The sequence below is a fragment of the Psammomys obesus genome, unplaced genomic scaffold, assembly GCF_907164565.1.
Source record: "Psammomys obesus unplaced genomic scaffold, mPsaObe1.curated_primary_1811, whole genome shotgun sequence".
NCBI lineage: Eukaryota > Metazoa > Chordata > Mammalia > Rodentia > Muridae > Psammomys > Psammomys obesus.
The window spans coordinates 7,889,326-7,909,753 of NW_026585587.1; the positions used below are offsets into that span (position 1 = coordinate 7,889,326).

A 20,428-nucleotide genomic window follows, 5' to 3' on the forward strand; every position below is an offset into this window, starting at 1 on the left:
GTTAGCTCCCCGTGTTCTAGACCAGCACAGGTATTACCAATACGATTAGAAGTATTTATACACTGATGCAGAAAATCTCAAGATCATTGTTTTCCTGATAAAGTAGCAGCGATCAGATAAAGCAGCAGTTCTTAAAACAAAAAGTCTATCAGGTTCATGTAGTGAAATTGAAAGCACAATCAAACACTTCCCAGAGCCACTTCCTTTGCTCCCATAAAGAAACTATCGAAGATTATCAGCAGCCTGAGTTCACGAGGGCAGAGGTGTTTACTCTATCCAGTGTGACGTTGGCACCTAGGGCAGCACTTTGTAGGAGGGGCCCAATTAACCTTTATTGACTAATGAGCACTGCCCCAGGTTCCTTAGGTCTCTAGGTGCTACAGGCTGGCTCCAGCCTCTTCCTCCACCTCAGAACTTTCCTCCATTACCAGCTCCATCACTGGCTTTCATCACAACCCATCTCTGACGGTGGGAGCCACTTCCATACCCATTCTGGACTGTGCCTTTGCACCCTCACTCCGCCAGGTATGAACGGAGTGCCTGCCAGGACCTAGTGAAAGAGCTTTTTCTAAGCGTCAAAGTGTATCTGGGAACTTCTAGTTACGAGAGTCTTTATTAAGAAAAACCCCAAACATGCAGCAGGTGACTACTACTCTGAAATTCTCAACAAGGCTGGCCCATCAGGTGCTGTAATGACTAGCTATGGTTCATGTGAGAGATACTTCTTAAGTATATATCCATGAGGAGTTTCTTTGAGAACATATTCCCAGTGCCCACAGCTATCTCTACAGACACCTTTGTCAAACCTTAATTCTAGCACTTGGGAAGCAGTGGCAGGTGGATTTCTGTGCATTTAAGACCAGCCCAGTCTACACAGTGAGTTCTAGTCAGCTGGGACTACATAGTAAGATCCTGTCTAAAAAAGAAAAGAATTCTATTACTATGTAACCCACTTCAAGAGGGACTGCCTCTGACATAATCTGATTGGCCTGCTCGTTGATCACCTCCCCCTGAGGGAGGAGCAGCCTTACCAGGCCACAGTAGAGGACAATGCAGCCACTTTTGATGAGAACTGATAGACTAAGATCAGAAAGGAGAGGAGAACCTCCCCTATCAGTGGACTTGGGGAGTGGCATGCATGCAGAAAGGGGAGGGAGGGTAGGATCGGGAGGGGAGGAGGGAGGGGCTTATGGGGGGATACAAAATGAATAAAGTGTAATTAATAAAAAAAAAGAATTAAAAAAAAAAGAAAAAAGAATTCTAGTTGTTAATTTCTCTGTACAGGACACTGAGTTGAACAGTATTTTCCCTACTGCAAATTTTGGAGTTAAGACTTTATTGAAAGAACATTTTGTCAGGAAAGACAGAATTGCCTTTCCAGATAACTGGGATGTAACGGGAACATATGAGTCTCATGTGCTCCTGTGGCTGTTCAAATGTCCTCCCTGAGTGGACACATGCCCAATGCAAACATCTCTCCCACGTTCTTCCCTATTCCAGCAAACACAGACTAATGAAAACACCGAGTTTTGAAGCAATAACTCTCTATCTCAGCAGCACTTCTGACACATTCTGCTCATCACTTCATACTTTTAAAAGAGCACTTTGCACAAGACCTTTGAAACATCAGCTCCAAGAAACGAGAATGGCTCCAGGCCTAAGTGTTGGTTCACTACACTCTAAAGGGATCTGTTCTCTTTCAGATGGGCCCGACGTTGTTCCATTTTACAAACATGTTATCCCTGGAAGGGAGCGGCCCTGCTTAGTTTTCATCTGTGGCTTAACTTCTCCACAGAATGACTTTTGCTTTGTGTTCTTAAGAAAGACGCACACACATACACAGAAACCTTAAAAACCTCTTTCAATAACTGCTTTCCTTCACTGTGGAAACACTTGGCTTTGATTTCACAGCCCTGTCACATGCTGCATATGTGTACCAGGGACAGTAGAAACTTTATGGTTAGTTTTTAGTGAATTCTTCCATACACATTTAACCTCGCTGTATCACAATTCCTCCCGCGCAAAATAGATGCTTTACACGCTGGCCTCTCCTAGAGGCCACTGTTCAGCATTGCCATCTTGAGGATGCTCAGCACTCTGGGGAGATGCACAGCCATTTAGACAAGTACTTCTCCTGAACACTGCAAACTGTGCTATGTAGGCCCAGCTATGGGCACTACAAAGGAAATAAGTGTTTCAGGTATGATATGAAAGCCAGACAATGGTTGTAACATCACTATAAAAAAAAAAAAGACTACAAAACTGGGAGGAGTAAAGAAAATTTAAAAGGACCTATAAAATACACACAGACACACCTATAACATTTCACTTTTACCAATAAAGTACGTTCACATTATTTTCTTTGAAAAGTGAAACACATGTGTGTTAGAACAGTTTTTAAAAGGGCTTTTCCCACAAGCTGCCCTGCACATCAGGTAACACTTACCTCGTGCGCACCTGCCCTAATTGGGAGGTGTTTGTATAGGAGCACAGCACAACTGTGAATACCTGACTGCAGGCAGATGGGTGCTCTCCCCGAGGGGAGGGCCTGCAGCTCCATGCTGGCTCACGCTGTATAAAGTTCACATTATCTTTCAGCTGGCTGTATCAAATCCTCTTAGTGACAGGGTATCTTAAATGCATCCATGCAGCATGACTGAGTGAGTAGGCAGGCTAGCTCCCTGGCCGAGGACGGCACTGCTGTGCTAGACTGGTATCAAATGGGAAGTCCCTTGAATATACCTACCGAGGCTCACCCTCACTGCTAGGCTTGCTCTGGAAACAGATCAGAAATAATTGTCATGAGTGTCCTGCAGAACCTCCTTACGCTCAAGTAGCACCATGCAGGCTAGCTCAGGTAGCAAAGTACAGGCTTTGAACTGGTCACTGATGTTACAGTACCCTCCATAATAAATTATTTGCTCCTCTACTGGCTTACCCTTTGTAGCCTCTCCAGAAATCTTCTCCTCTCTATACAAACTTCCTTGAAGGGTGCAACTTGACCAGGCGCCCCTCTTCTGACCACCACACCTTAGCCCCTAGTAGCCTTTACTCTCCTGACTCTGTGGCACTGCCTAAACCCACTAACTGTTCTTGGTTTCCAAACCTTTCTGACCTGAGCAAACTGTAAGATCTTATGTTCGCTCTTCTTTTCTAAAGAACCCCCCCCCCCCAGCTTATTGCCTTCCCTCAATAATTTGTCCAATTTTTCTTGTCCCTTAAAGGCAGACATTTCAAAATGCTCACAATGTATCTACTGGTGTCAACTGCCAACCCAATGGGAAGAATGACTTGGAGTCAAAAGAATTCACACACAAAAATAGGACAAACAACTGTTTCCTTCGTGTGAGATAAATATTCATATCTAACAGTAAATCAAATAGTTAAAATGCAAGGCATTGTGGAAATGCAAAGACTGGCTCAAGGAATTTACAGGTAAGTGTAGAAAATCAGACAGGTACAGACATCTACAAAAGCAGGCAAAAGGGTGGCTTTAGAAGAATAGAGCAACCTTTGGACAATGAAAAATAGAAGATCATTTCCAGGTGAGGTGGGAACTGGGAACTCAGGAAAGGCTTTTGTGAGTAAACTGTATTTAAGTAGATATGGTTGTATGTAGGTAGATATGAAAAAAAAATAAAATAAATTAAGATTTTTTTTAAAAAACCAAATTTGATAACAGAGGAAAACCCAAATATTTTCAAAACATTAAACCTTTAGTCAGCTAAGAAAATCATTATTTCCAGATAAGTGAACTTCTTTCTGTTAATATGGCATATTTACTTGAATATCTTTTCCTATGTCTGTGTCTCTCTCTTGAAGGAAGGGCAAAATGGAAGAACTGGATAAAGTTTGGCATGTACATGTAACAGAGAAGAATATAACCAGGCCTGAAAAGGATGAAACTTATGACATGTACTAGAATATGAGTGACGGAGGACATACTAACAGAATGATTCAGCCACAGTGGACAAGAGCTGGATGACTCGACTTTCCTCAAATGAGCCACACAGTAGTCAATTTATAGAGGCAAAAAAGTAGAACCCTGGTGCCAAGACTGTAGCAAAAGGAAATGAGGACACAGTTAATCTATAGCCTTTAGGTTTTGATATGAAGATACAAATACACACTTGTGGGTGTATATGCATATATACATGTATGTGTTTATATATATATGACATATATAATGTCATAAAAGTGTCCTCTTCAAAATGGTTCATACTAGGGACATGGCTCAGTGTTAGCTATGCAAGCATAAGGACCTAACCTGGGAACTGCTTCTCTGGCTGAAATAGCAAGTTCTAGGGTCGTGAGAGGTCCTGTCTGAAAAACAAAGGTGGAGAGTGATGAAGGAAGGGAGCTGACATTGAACTCCAGCCTTCAACCATGCACACAGAAGAGAACCAGCCCAAATAGTTCAAATGCAGATGCTCTTAGCTCACGAACTAACATGTGCTGGGCCCTGAGCCCAACTCCTAGTATCATAAACACACAAGAAGGCTGAAATGTAATTTATACATTATATTTTACCAAAATCTTAAGCATTATTTCAAAGAGGGGAGTCTGCTAATGAGAATTTTACTTTAGACAGTGAGTGCCCCCCTTAGGATGCGGACTTTTCCTCTAAATCGGTGGTTCTCAGCCTTCCTAGTGCCGTGACCCTTTCCTAGAATTTCTCATGCTATGACCCAACTATAAAATTATTTCGTTGTTTTCATAACTGTAATGTTGCTCCTGTTATGAACCCTAACGTAATGTCTGGCATGTAGGACATCTGTGGAAGGACTGCTTGACTCACGGAAGGGCCGTGGCCCACAGGCGAGAGCCACTGCTGTAGACAGTGAGTGCTCTCCCTGGAAGGGCTGGGATGTTCTCTGCTTGAGCGTCCGTGGCGGCTGAATCTCACAAGTCACCACAAGAAGTTCAGTGCATAGAGAACAGGGTAGGGTCTTTCTTTGTCTTCAGGAATTCTATCTATTTAAAGTTTTCTAGGGTCAGCAGTTAACAGCACAGATAGTTCTTGAAGAAGATCCAAGTTCTAGTCCCACCACTTGCATAAAGTGTCTCACGATCGCCTGTAACTCTAGCTTCAGATCTGACACCCTCCGGCCTTCACAGACACCCACACTCCTGTGCACATACCTCCATACACATACACATATATACATAATTTAAAAATAAACAATTCCCACAAAAAAGATACCTTCATCTTAATACAGTTATAATTTTTTAAAAGGATTTTTTTTTCCTAATTTTGCATTTGAAATAAACTCCCATGTATTCCAGTCACACTAATTGGCAGAATGGTAGATACTGTTACTCAAAAGATAAAATGAAGGTACAGGTGACCCTCCCACCAAAAAAAAAAAAAAAAAAGGAGAGAGAAGCCAACTTAAATAGGAAAACATGCAAAACTAGACAAACATAAATGCAGACCCCCAAGAGAATGTAAAAGCTAAGAACATCTCCTGTAAGACTGAAAAGCACTTTTTAGATATGGGGTTTTGAAGGTAGACAATGTGGAAATGTATTTTCCCTTCATAAAAATACGCATGAAGAAAGAACAAAATGTAGGAAAAACAGAGGAAGGGAAATTGCAGAGAAATTTATTATCCAACAAGATGATTTATAATACTCTACCTTCTCGGAAATTTGAAAGGTCTGGATGGCCTGAAAAAAAGAACAAAAACAAACAAAAAATGATCAGAAACACAGCTACATAATGTAAGGAGGCCCTACACAGACACACCAACCCTGGACTAAGTGTTCCCCACAGACACGCCAGCAGTGGACTAAGTGCTCTCCACAGACACACCAACCCTGGACTTAGTGCTCCCCACAGACACGCCGACACTGGACATAGAGCTCCACCTATGAAGACTCCCAGGAGGGTTAAGAGAGATGGCTTGTGGGATGTCAAACACACATGGAGAACTGGACCCCTACTGCAGGGCTCTGTGCTCTAGAAGATGCTCAAGTGGCTGAGCAGAGGTGGCACCTTTGAGGGCTCATGATGGAATCACCCTAAGGTGAGCTCCAGACCCATGCCCACCTCTCTGACAGGAGCCCTTGTCCCTAAGCCTCCAGTCTGAGCAGTGTCCTTTCATCCCAACTGGACAACAGTACCTTTTTGTGCTAGAAAAGATTGTGTTCTCTTTGAGACACCAGCTCCCTCTCTAGTCTTCAGTTTCTTACTACTTACCTTCCCAGTCACTGTAACAAGGATAGGCTTGTATTTCAAGCCTGTTCCTCATAGTGTCTGTAACTATCTCCTCTCAGCATTGGGACCTGCCACCCAATACACAACATTAAACTTGCTAAAGAAATTCCAAACCCCGCCCCACCTTCTGAATCCCTCTCCCTATGAGTTCCATTAATTTCTCGTTTGCTTGCCCATGGTAATCTTCTTAGTTTTTGAACAAACAAAGCCCACTATTCATGCTGCACTGCTTTAAAGCACAGTGGTTCTCAGTGGCCTGAAGACCACAGGGAGTTCCAGAGACCCTTCATGAGGTCTGTGAGGGCACAAACATGAATCAATGGAAGGACAGATTTCCTTCATAGACTTCAACCAAACAGGCTGCGACACACTACCTGCAATCAGAAGCCAGTTCTGATAAGCACACAACAGAAAGACTCACAAGCTGTGTTGTTACAGTACTTTTCATGAAAATGATACTTATGTTAATATATAATGGGCTTGTTATATATAGATTATTTTCAGTATTGGAGATTGAACACGCCTAACACATATGAAGCAAGTATTCTAATACAGTTACCTCTTTCTCAGACAGTTAGAAATAGTGCTACCTCAAGACCCAGCTATGACAATCTTGGGCATATATTCAAAATATGCTCAACAAGGCCATTTGCTCAACCATGTTCGTAGCAGCTTTATTTATAATAGCTAGAAGCTGGAAACAACCCAGATGTCCCTCAATGGAGGAATGGATACAGAACTTGTGGTACATTTACACAATGGAATACTACTCTGCAATTAAAAACAAAAAAAAAAATCATGAAATTTGCAGGTAAATGGTGGGATCTAGAAAAGATCATCCTGAGTGAGGTATCCCAGAAGCAGAAAGACACACATGGTATATACTCACTTATAAGTGGATATTAGACATATAATATCGGATAATCATACTAAAATCTGTATACCTAAGGAAGTTAACCAAGAAGGAAGACCCTGGGTAAGATGCTCAATCTTCATTCAGAAAGGCAAACGAGATGGACATCGGAGAGAACAGGACAGGAGCCTATCATAGAGGGCCTCTAAGAGACTCTACCCAGCAGGATATCAAAACATACCCTGAGATTCACAGCCAAACTTTGGGCAGAGTACAGGGAATCTTATGAAAGAAGCAGGAGACAGAAAGAACTAGAGGGAACAGGAGCTCCACAAGGAGAGCAATAGAACCAAAAAATCTGGGCACAGGGGTCTTTTCTGAGACTGATACTCCAAAAAAGGATCATACATAGAGATAACTTAGAACCCCTGCACAGAAGTAGCCCATGGCAGCTCAGTGTCCAAGTGGGCTTCCTAGGAAGTGGAACAGGGGCTGTCTCTGACATGAACTCAGTAGCTGGCTCTTTGATCACCTCCACCTGAGGGAGGAGCAGCCTTACCAGGCCACAGAGGAAGACAGTGCAGCCAGTCCTAATGAGACCTGATAGACTATGGTCAGATGGAAGGGGAGGAGGACTGCCCCTATCAGTGGACTGGGGGAGGGGCATAGGAGAAAAGGGAGGGAGGGTGGGGCTGGGAGGGGATGGGGGAAGAGGCTACAGCTGAGATACAAAGTAAATAAACTGTAATTAATAAAAAAATTTTTTTTTGAGAGAGGACTTCACCAAGTTGTTTGAGCTTATGCTGACCTCATTGTGCAGCCCAGGCTCACCTCTGTAATTCACCATCACACCTCACCCTCCTGAGCTGCTGGGATTACACGTTTGCCTTACAAGGTCTGGCTTGCTGCTGCTGGTACTACTACTTACTTTACTGAGTTAAAAATCTTAAATTTTCTCAGGTGCAATTCCAATGATACATTTTTAGCAATCATGAATAAAACAAACCCACTTTCCGTTTTGTGTAAAGGGGCCACGAGAACAAAAGTTTGAGAATGACTTCATTAATATAAACAGGCGTGTGACCAGGTGCTGACCAAACGACCGTTATTTCCTAGCTCCAGATGCCCCCAGTGTGAAATCCCCTGCAATGCGGCACACTGGGGGAAAAGAACAACCTGCAATGTTGTCTCCAAATCTTTCACCTCAAGCTTTGACTCCTCCCACAGTTCAAAGCCTACTCTGGGATTTCTTGAGGAGGAAAAACTTTCTTTCTTAGTTCAATTTTCATTTGTCACTGAATTTCTTTAAAATGTACTTATCTATCTACGTCCCAGAAAAGCCATGAATGAGACAGACAGGCTCCCAAACTTCACGGAGTTTACATTGCAGAGTGCACTGTGTGTGAACTGGTTTGCTACATGTGTTCTGTACTTCATGCTTTATTCACACATCTATTAAAACGGTACAATCAAGAAGGGGGAACAGTTGCAGAGACCAGAGGCCCAGGAATGGGTCTTAAAGAACATGTACCCCAACTCCATGCCAACCCCAGCTTCACAGTCAACCTCAGCTGGCTTCTGGTTTCTTGCATTCTTAGCAGCAGGGCTGTAAGGACTGAAGATTCTTTGGGAAAAAAGATTTTATCTGAAATAAAATTACATAACATTCCCTTATTCCTTCCCTCCCTCTAGCCCTTTCCATGTCTTCCTCCCACTCACTCTCAAGTTGAAAGCCTCTTTTTCTTTGATTATTGTTATGTGTATGTGTGTGAACAAATATGTAAACATATCCTGCTGAGTCCGTTTTTGTTGGTAGTTCGTATATGATTTCAAGGCTGATCACTCTGCATTGGAAAACTAATATGAGGGCTCATATATGGGAGAGGCTAATTCTCCACTCGGCAGTCATTAGGCATATGTAGCTCTTGCCTAAGGGTGGGACCTACAAAATTCCCCCTTCTACATTTACATATTCACCAACATTACCACTGTTCCAACAGTCATGTTTGTGCATGTGCTGTGGCTAATTTGTTGCTTGTGCTGTGGCTGTGTGTTTGTAGAACCATGAGAGAAGGGAACCCGGGGGACAACTGTAAAATATTAATCTCCATAGAAGAAAATTAGTTTCTTTTCTTTTGCAAGATGTGGACTCAAAGTCGGTTCCCCATAAGAACAATCTAGAAGAGGTTTGTGCTTTAAAAGAAGACAATATTCACAGCATTATTGAGACTTAACAACATATTCTTTCTCTATATGTAGAAATTATTTTTAAACTCTAAAAGACCACATGCCTAAAGAAGAAACATCTGTATTCTCATTTTTATAACTCAGCATATATACAGCTGTGCAATATAAACCAGTACCTAGGTCAGTCTGTGGGCAAGGTTATCACTCTGTTTGTGTTCAACAGTATAAAATCAGCACAGCTACAATAATAACAGCAAAAAGCGAGGGACACAAACAACAACGTGGATACACTTAATTTCTCTCTGTCTCTGTGTGTTTCTGTCAGTCTGTCTGTTCATCTGTTCCCCCCTTCCTCTTTCCTGGCCCTTCACACACACTCAGTGTCAGAATCAGGATACTTTACATTTTCCTAAACATTTTCCCCTTTGGTATGCATCTCTGCATCCTACAGTAGGGGCTCTATGATTCAGTGCCTCAGGAACTCTTACTTGGATGGTTAAATGAACTGTTCTTTAAAAAAAAAAAAAAAGCATGCTACAAACACTCTGTGATTGTAAAAGTATAATTTAGGAATACATGCTCAGCTGGCACCCCTTCATATAAACCACACAGAGGGTGCACTGTTTAGGACTCAGGATATTTGTAAATATCCTGAGAATGTTGACTGTAATCCATCTATGCTGTGATGGCTTTCCCCCAAACCTTTTATATTTGCTTTTCCATGCTTAATTCAATAGTAATTTTTCTTGGTAGCAATTATCTTTATCTAATTTTCCTAAGGCACTAATTTCGTCTTTAAAAAAGGCAGCCTTCTTTCTGTGCCTATACACAAATGGAGTGTACTAAAGGTTTTAAATTAGAAGACATAATTACAAAGAGAAGACCACCTAGCACCCATATGTTTGGTAAGAACGTGTGTCAAGGGTTGGAAGGGAAGAGACCAGCTCCCCCAACTCGCTGCACAGCATTTCTGGGGCTATCAGGCTGCAAATGGAGGGATGGGTGAGCTGCTGAGCTAGCATGGGGGCAGAGCTTAGACGCAAGCTTATATGCAAAGCACCCTTTCCATAAAAATGCTCCCTCCCGGAGAAGTCAAAAAGCACATTGATTTCTTCTGAATAGATTTATGGGAGAATCCAAGACACCGCACTTTCAAATGTAACTACATTTTAATTGCTATTATAATAGAATTGAGATATAATTCACACAAGACATATACGCCCACTTAAAGTAATATGCATGTCCATATGTGTATTGTTTAGCACTTTCACAGAGCTGAGTAACCAAAATCACAACTACACACTGACATTTAAAGACTGAGCCACAGGAACACCATGGATGGGGCTCTTAATGAGAAAAGCTTACTCTACATACAGAGAGGCCAGGCACTGGGCAAAGCCGTAAACCACCGCACACCGTGACCTTCAGTCACTCTTCTAGTCATACATGCCCTTAGGACCTCTCGAAATTCCACAAGTTAAGGGATTTTGCTAGCCTTAGGCTAAAAATGGTCCATAAAGCTACAATTCTGGACTACATCACAGTAAGAATTTGCAAAGAAACATTTAGGATATAAAATACGCAAAAATTCTTTCCTCCCACTCAAGCCCATCACGTTTTGTTTTTAAACTGAGAAGTTGTTGTGGATCTATGACCACTTTGCTCCCTGCAGAGAGGGAGCATTCTTTCTGCTTGAGGGCAGACTTCATTTTACTTTAAATTTGAGACAATGTGCAGAGGCTGAAAAGAAAAACCGAGGTTACCACAAAGATACCCACTCTTAGCGAAACATCAGATTCTTTTGAAGTTTCTGTACTAATAGGCATGACAAGCAGATGTGAGAAACACCCCCCACACCACAGGTAAAGCAGCCGAAAGCTGTCTGATTTGCAGGACGGTTTTCTCTAACCCTCCTCAAGATGATACTGTGGGAAGAGGCCAAGTGAAGGAAGTCTACCTTTGCTAGTGTTTCCTCTGTTCATCACAGCTTTCACATTTGCCCTTTGACAGTTACCCAGCTATAAAAAACCCTGCAGGATGAGTTTTTCATCTTGATTTCAGTACCCAGTCCTAATCAACAACTAGGAAGAACAGGTACACAATCTCTTGTTTTGTGGGACTAATTTACCTGTTAGCATCATGGTCAAAGCACATGTTTGCTTCCAGACAGTCAAAGCATCCAACCCGAGAAACAACAGCCTTCACCAGCAACATCTGCCTGTTCTGCCATTAGATTTAGTGTTTTTCCTCCCAAGACAAGCCTAAGGAAAGACAGCACTTGCACTCTATGACACACTCCCACACAATGTGGTGTGGTTCTTGACAGATCCCTAGCCACAGACTGGCCACAGTGCCATTGTCTTCCTCAAGAAAGCACCAAATAGGATTTTAAAATGCATGTACAAACTGGAGTACTCACAATTAGTAACTGCCACCAGAACCTCATGCCAGGGAAGGGCAACGGTGCCAGAGAGCTCAGTTTCAATCCTCTGATGGCCAGTGGCTGCCTGGTGCACATAAATGCTCAAGGCAGCAACCAGTCAGGGTGGGGGAAGGGGGGCTTCCTGGAGCTTTTAAAGAAAATGACAGTAAAAGAAGTGGAGAAGCAAAGTCCACAGGAAGGGAGAGGCGGGAAGCAACACAGGCTCTGGCATTGTTTCTCTTTTTGGAGACGAGACTGTAGAACAATTGATGAAGATATTAATATAAAAACCTGCCTCCAGCTGGGGCCTAGCTGGTAACTACAGAATTGCCATTACAACCAGCAAAGGGACAGTGCCAGCTTTCTATGTTCCAATCAGCTTCTCCAGCATCTGGGAAGATCAAACCTATAAAAGACGGCTTTGGGTATTTCTGAGTTTTATGGTAGTCTCCACATGAAATCCAGGAAGTGCTTCAAGCAGCTCTTTGGGCCTCACTGCGCAGTGCCCCAGCGTCTCTGTAAGGGGATACTCTGAAAGTGCTGGTGTGTTAGGAGAAAGAATCTAAAAAGAGGAGTCCACACTCTGATGAGCACTCTTTCAAAGGCTTCCAACAAAAACAAAACCATTCTTCACCATTAAGTATTTCCATGAATCATCACTGGCACATGGGCTACATCTGAAGATGAAACAGATACCCCGAGACAGGCTAAGCCAGGACTCCAGGGCATTTTTCACGCACCACAGAGGACTGTTTATGGTCTGTGTCAAGTGACTCGAAGGATAATGATAATCAAAACTGCGTATGTAATGTACTTCCTGAATGCTTAAGCAATGTAGATTCAAAAGGGAGCCTACCTGATATCTAGAAGTAACTGAACAGAGACTACTACACAAAATAAGCAAGAGGGGAGGAGAAAGTGGGAGTGGAGATTAACATTTACGGAGCACCCAATAAATGCCAAACACTTCATAAATGTTATGAAAATAAATTTAGCATACGTCCAACAAATATTCTAAATATGAAGACCCTATGTATGAGAGAATAGTGACGTCAAAAGATATGTGGAAAAAGCAGAGGTTTATCCAAACTTCATGAGCAAGTCCCTACACAAAGACTTGGAGGCTAGTATAGGTAACAGCTTTCTGAAAGTCATTGATCATTATCCAATTGGAAAATACATTACTACTGTTCCTTTGGAAACGTCAGGCATGGTTAAATAACACAGACGACTCACGGAGAAATAAGTACAAAGCTCTTCATTTATAGGTTCTGTGACCTTCTATAGTTTATTAAGTTTCAATGACACTTGCTAATAGCTGAGTATAAAAAATTAATGGGGACCAGGGTGGGACTCAGTGGCAGAGTACTTGCTGAGCATGTGCAGACTCCTGATTGAGTCTCGGTACTGTTAAAGAGATGGCACAACTCCCACAAGCCTAACTGGAATGAGGCCTTAGCGCTGCTAAGGAACTTCAAGAGCCACCCATTCAAAGGAGAAAAAGGTCTCAGGCTATAGAGCAATTAGTGGGAGAGCCAGGTCTATAATCACACCCAACCCTGAGAAAGAAGCTACACACTGGTCTAGCCTGGGACATTATTGCTTGTTAACTGAAAATGGACAGGAGGGCAGAGTGGGAAAGCCTCTTTTCAATCAGCAACTGCTACAGGTAGACAAGAGGGTGTATACAGCGATGCTCACCGAGGTGCAGGGTAAAAACGAGAGCAAGCTGAGTGCCAGTCTATCAGCAAGGGTGCCTAAACAAATGGGGGCGTGTCCAAGCCATGGGCTGCTTCACAGAGTAAATGCTCAGTTTCCAGCAAGTCATACGCTGATTGTATGAGCTGCATACAAACATAGAGATGCATTTACAAACAGGGAAGGGAATGAACCAAACCAGTATATGTGCTTCTCACAGGGAACTCGGGAGGGATGAGAAGAGAACAAGGAGTGGGCTCTACCTTGTATGTTTTCAGTTTTTTAAGATTGTCATGTAGCTAAAAAGAAGCAGCATTATACCCCAATATGAAGTTTTCAAAGAACTTAGAGTAGCTTGAATTTTAAAAGTATACTCAATTCTATTTAAGTCAAATATATACTACACTTAAAACTAAAGTTTATTAAGTGTTTTCCCCATCATTGGAATCACCTGTGTGATTAAGCTTATTACATTATTACAAATATCCCAGTCCCTGTCCTGGGATCTGGTACCATAAGTCCTGGAGTACAGCCTACGGTCAGAGATTGTGCTGCTACGTTGGGCATTCCACCAGGAAAATGTGACCTGCAAGCAAGCACAGAGAGGGACCAATACAAGAAAGCACTCAGAATTTAAAGCTAGAGAGCACCTGACTGTACCCTGAAGGCCTTTCCTGGGACTTGAGCTAAGAAGTCGAATTTGAACCAGGTGCTCTGGGAAGCACCTTCAGTGGACACTCTGGAGGCATCGTGCACCTAGCCACCAAGAACCTGAATGGTGAGGAGGGATAAGGACTAGAATTTGAAGGATCAAGAGAAAGAGGTGGGGACAGAAACAGGAAGCCACCCAAGCTCCCAAGCAGGTGGAGCTGGTGGAAACGGCTGTGACTGAGCTGGTAGTCCTGCCCAGGATAAACTTGAGAAGAGAAACACTAAAGTCAGGAGTCCATCTTGGGAGGTACATCAGTGAGTGAGCATGGTATAGAATGATGACCGAAAAATGTACAAAATTTAACCTCAATGATCAAGGAAGCCTCTGAAAACCTTTGTAACTATGTGAATCAAGAGTAAATGTATCAGCTGTTCTAAGTGTATATGTTAGTACAAAAAGAGAGGATATTTTGGATAAACAAAGGCTTGTACTTGGCAGGACTACTGTAACATCTCCAAATTCGCCACTGATGGATATTTAGATAGTACATTTTCAGAATGTGAAAATACCTCAAGCTACCTTAACATGCTTGGCCTTCAGGAATGCACATATTTCTGAGCCTAAACAAGTGAAGTCAGTGACAATCTGGGTAATGACAAAGGGCTGTCCAAAAGCTGGAGGTTGAGGGCAGTTTCATGTTTGGTAGCTTTTATTAAGCTGAATTCAACAAACATATCTCATTAAGATAAGATACACAAGTATTGCTACTTTCAAAGTGCTATGGGTCATATCCATAAAATCTCATTTTAGGTTCTCATTACAAACTACACATTTCTCAGATAGGACTCTTTATGGCAATTACAGCTCAGTGAAAACATATTTGCCTTAAGTTCAAACCAATTGTTTAATTTATATCCAATCTAAAATTGACTCCTTTATCACCAGGCCAAGGCTTTTATTAATTAGAGCAAAAAGTATATACAGGTGCTGGAGAGATGGCGTGGTGGTTAAGAGCACTTGCTCCTCTTTCTACAGACATGGGATTGTGAGCCCACATGAAGGTTCATGGCCAGTTCTAACAGGGATGTGACACCCTCTTCTGACTTCCATGGGCACCTCAAAAACACAGTGCATAGAGAAACATTATTTTATAATCTAACATTCGTTTAGCTTTTAGTATATCTACATTCAAGGTAGAATTTATAAAACCTTTTCAATATTATTCATCTTTCTTGATTTCAACTCAAAAAGGATTTTGGGAAGGAAGTTAAAAGTAATAAAAACCCACTGTATCACAAAGAATTCCAAAGTGTAAGTGAGCCCTTGCAGCTGTTCTGCTGTCTTCATTTTCTTGGTGAGGAGGAGAGGTTAATGGATCTTCAAACATACACAGAAATTCTTCACTTACACTTATAAGATCAGTAAGTAGTAAAACTCATTTTCCTTATATTTTGCATTTTTAAAAACTTTTTATTGATTCTTTGTGAGTTTCACATCATGCACCCCACTCATCTCCTCATATCTGCCCTTCATGCTTGTAACCTCCTCCAAAATAACACACACACACACACACACACACACACACACACACACACGAGAGAGAGAGAGAGAGAGAGAGAGAGAGAGAGAAAAGAAAATAAAAAAAAAACAAAGCATAGAAAACATCTCATTGTGGAACTGTAGTACGTCTCAGTGTGTCCCATCTTAGATCCCTCTGCCTACACATCTTCACTTGCAAATGTTAACTGCAATGAGTCATTGGTCTGGATCGAGATCTCTGGCTTCTGTGGCACCATCAATACTGAATTCTCACCAGGACTCCTCCCAGTTATCCTGCTGTTGCCCTGTGTCATGGAGATCCTGCAGCTTTGGATCAGCAGGACTGGCCCTTTCATGCATCCCAACCATTTGCAGATGGTATAGATTTGGGGATGGGATAACTCAGGGCTTGGATCTTGGCCTGGTGGTAGCTGAGATGGTCAGCACTCTGGCTCTCCCTTACCCAAACCACTAAGATGAGCTCTCCAGTACTCCGCTGATAGGCCACCCAATGCCACCATCCGCAGGAGGCAGGGGTAACTCTCTTGCCTCATGCCCTTGGGGCCAGCTCACCCATACCATGCCTCTAGAACCTGCTCCACTATGCTGCCCAGTTATGCCACAGGGCCCACTCTCCCAAGTGCTGCAGCCTGTGAGGGGCAGGGCCAGCTCTCCCACTCTCCCACCCTCAGGGATAGTTTACCATGCTTTCACCATCAGGGCCACCTCCACTGTGTTGCCCAGATGAGGGACAGGACCCACTCTCCTGAGTGCTCCAGCCAGTGAGGGGCAGGGACAGCTCACCTGCTCTCTTGACTCTGGGGGCTTAGCTCTCCTGACTACCTCAGATGGAAAGGGGCAAGGAAGCAGAAAGAATCTCAGCCCTTCTACCCCCAGGCCACCTCATGGCAGAGGGCGTCAGCCTTTGCTGTGCTGTCCAGGTGAGACACAAGAGCTGCTCTCCTGTATGCTGCCACTGGTGAGAGATGGGGCCATCTATACAGAGAACCATGGCCAGTGAGGGGTGGGGCCAGTTCTGCACAGTTCTGGACATCCATGTGGTCCCTGGTGGCTGCCCCACCAGGGACTGTCCTCATGTTCTTTAGTTGTAATATGAGCCACGGATGGATATCAACACTAACCCCTGCCACTGCATAGCCATGAACCCAGACATGGACCTCAGCAGCAGCTCAGGCTGGGACCTCACCATGACCCCAGGTGGTGGAGCTGGCCTTTCACATTAGACTTCTCCTCCCTTGAGTCTCCAGTTTCACCCCTCTTCATAATGCTCAAGCTGCTCCACTTCTCTTTCTCTCCCATCTGTCGACCACATGCCCACACATTGCAGTAGTTTCTGCTGCAGGCTGGCCAAATGGTTGATGGGCACTGGGTGATATCATCAGTCCATGCTACCAGGCAGCAAGTGGGTATCTACAGCCTTGGATGTACTGTAAACTGGAAGGCAGGTCTGTAGGCATCTTGCCCTGCCCATACCATGAGGCATGACAGAAGGCAGGTCTCTGTTTTCCTCCTCCCACAATGCACTGGCTGGATGAGACTTTTATTTGGCGTAGGCAAAAGACAGCTTTGGCCACTAAGCCAGCTAGGATGAACAAAGAACTGCTATCTGCTCCGCCCCGACAGACAAAAGAACATCATCACCAACAAGGTGTCTCTTTGCCCACTGCCAGGGGTACATTTTACATTTTATGTAAAACATTAAATTTATGGGAGTTGTGGTACAGTTCAGTCACAGAGCACTTTCTCTGCCATATATGAGGCTCTAGGTCCATTTCCAGCACATTTCATGCCCATCCAACCCTGCCCTCATAATCAACTCAATGACTGTCAAGACCCATATCTAAACAAAGGTCAAAGTAAAACTCTTTAACAGTGTTGATAACAATAACACTGACCCAGAAAGAAACTCTTCCCCATACAAGTCTAATTAACAAGGGAAATAAAAATCAACTGAACTAAAGAGAATTCGACCAATGAGAATGTTGTATCAGTGAGAAAGCCCGCCCTGTGCTGAGACACATGTCCTCAAGCTGCAGTAATGTCGTTGACTTTGCCAGTTGGGCAGCCAAACTAAATGGTTTCATTTTATATTTTGTGGTGTCGGGTAATTGAACCCACGACCTTGTATATGCTCAGCATGCACCACTGGGTTCCAACCTCTAAAATTATAAGTTCATTGCATTTTTTCTCCCCTAGACAAGGTGTCATGTAGGCTGAGTCTGGCCTCAAATTCCCTCTGCAGTCAGGGCTGGCCTTCAGCTCTGGATCCTCCTGCCTCTGCCTGTCAAGTGGTGGGATCCCAGGCATTAACCAGACTCAGCTTTATTTTCGGTTCCAAAACCACTTACATAAAATAGCAAAAGCCGAGTAATGATGCCACAATGTTTAGGAGCATACTGTAAGGATACTATTTTTTAATAAAAAGATCACAATGAGAAGTCAGAAGACCTGTTTCCAACTGGGCTTTAACCTCTCTGGCTCCAATTTCCTCATTTGTAAACTAAAGAGTTGGATTAAATTATTTCCAAGGTTCTTTCCTGCTGTGAAATTCTATTACATTCTGCTCTGGAATTTTAGCCAGTTCAAATCACTATATCTTCTGTCTCCTGGGAAGTATTTCAACACTGCCTGGATAAAAGCTGCTGAAGTAACCACCTCAAACCAAACTTCTAGGTTAAACATTTCATGTACATGTCAACAGAAACCCCTCAGGCTTAAAATTTTAAGTATCTAACGTAAAGATTCAATGGGGAAACAAAGTTGATTGAAAAAAAAGTTCAAAGCTGATAGGAGAGCAGAGGCCCCAGGTGCTAACTTCAGATGAGCGCAGAAACTGCTGAGTGACGGCTGTATAGCACAGATGGAAGCTGGCAAGCGAGGGGCGCCTAACACATCTGTGCTGTGCTGGAGCTAGAGACACTATGGGAAACAATGCCAGGTTATTCAAACACTGGTGAGGAGCGATTGGCAATCATCTGGCTTGCCACCTCATGAACTTTACTACAATGGCAAAAAATCAGAGTGCTTTAAGTTGAAAGGGCTATTTTAAATTCCAAAAGCATTTGTTCTGAGTTTCCCATCTAATGTCAGAAAGACCAAATATAACCTTTTCCTTCTTTGAATTCTAAAGATGTATTTTTGATAGGCTTTTCACTAAGTGTTTTGTTGGTTTAAAATATGAACTTTGATCCAGTGGTGGGTGCTGGCTGCCTCCAGTATGCACAAGGCCCAGGCTGGGGTTCAGTCCCCAGAACCTGAAAAGAAAATATACACTTGAATTTTTAAGGGAGGTGAAAAGCTTTGACTCAAAGGTGTTTTCTTTTTGAATGTTGTTTTGTTGTTTGATTATAAAACACATACATTCATTTTCTTAAGTCTGAAAAATGAACACTGATAAAAGGAACAGGACACTCATCCATACTCTCACAAATAAAGCCTGTGACTTCCCCTTGTGCCTGGTTCGGACACTGTACATGTGTGTGACCCAGGCCACAAAGCAGGCATACCATGGTAGCTCTGGGTTATTATTTTTCATATACTTCAGTTCTTCTGAGAAGTAGTTGTATTAGATTTGCTATAATTTATTCCTATCATATTACTTCTCTCTTAATTTACAAATTTTCTCCTTATTTAAAGAAATCTAAAGTTGCTGGGTAGTGGCACACACCTTTAATCCCAGAACTTGGGAGGCAGAGGCAGGCGGATCTCTGAGTTCTGGGACAGCCTGGTCTACAGGGTGAGTTCCAGGACAGCCAGGGCTACATAGAGAAACCATGTCTCAAAGAAACAAAACAAAACAAAAACAGAAAAGGAATCTCAAGTTAATGCTATGATATATTACAACTCTGGCAAGTACTTTTCTTAGTTAATGATATGTGCATTAATTATTTTTTAAATTCTGTGTGAGTGTGTGTTGTGTGTGTGTGTGTGTGCGCGCGCGCGCGCCTGTGTGCCTGCAGGAGTCAAGTTTTCTATTTCTATCATGTGGGTTCTGATATAATTCAGGTTGTCAGGTTTGGAAGCAAATGTCTTTACCCCATTGAGTCATCTTGGCTGCCTTACACTTTTTAACATGATTTCTCTGACACACATTTAAGTCCTTTCAATAGTTATAATTTTCTTCATAATTTCTGTGAGTGCTTCCATAGTCGTAATTAATTTTTTTATTTTTTATATTAGTTACAGTTTATTAACTTTGTATCCCAGCTATAGCCCCCTCCCTCATCTCCTCCCTGCCCCTCTCTAAGTCCACTGATAGGGGAGGTGCTCCTCCCTTTCCATCTGACCCTAGTTTATCAGGTCTCTTCAGGACTGGCTGCAATGTCCTCCTCTGTGGCCTAGCAAGGCTGCTCCTCCCTTGGGGGGCGGGGGTAAGGGAAGGTCAAAGAGCCAGCCATTGAGTTCATGTCAGAAACAGTCCCTGTTCCTCTTACTAGAGAACCCACTTGGATACTGATCTGCCATGGGCTACATCTGAGTAGGGGTTCTAGGTTATATCTATGCATGGTCCTTGGTTGGAGAAACAGTCCCAGAAAAGACCCCTGTGCCCAGAGCCCATTCAATTCTTATCTTCAGTAGTGCCTTATGTTAAGGGAGAAGAGTAAGATCCACAAGCACTTCCACAAAAAGCACACAAAGTAACATTTTGTGGCATACCCATGGGTCCAGGGGACAGAAATTTCAGGGTCTGGCTGAGTCCTTCCAGTCTAATGCCAAACAGTACAAGTTTTGCACTTCAGCTCAATCACCAGTGGAAACACATGCGCACTGAGGCTGGCATTTCCAGGTTATAACAGGAGCCACAGAACTCTTGATGTACTTGGTATCTGTTTTGTT

The 20,428-nt window shown here is 42.9% G+C and overlaps 1 protein-coding gene across 8 annotated transcripts in view; it reads right to left on the bottom strand.

Annotated features, from left to right (window-relative positions):
• Positions 1-20,428, bottom strand: part of Disp1 (dispatched RND transporter family member 1) — a 148,715-nt gene that overhangs the window by 14,839 nt on the left and 113,448 nt on the right. For all 8 annotated transcript variants that reach the window (XM_055609556.1, XM_055609525.1, XM_055609566.1 and 5 more), the window contains one exon: positions 5,641-5,670. In XM_055609556.1, coding sequence (XP_055465531.1) covers positions 5,641-5,670 — 30 coding nt within the window. The remainder of the gene's footprint in view (positions 1-5,640; positions 5,671-20,428) is intronic.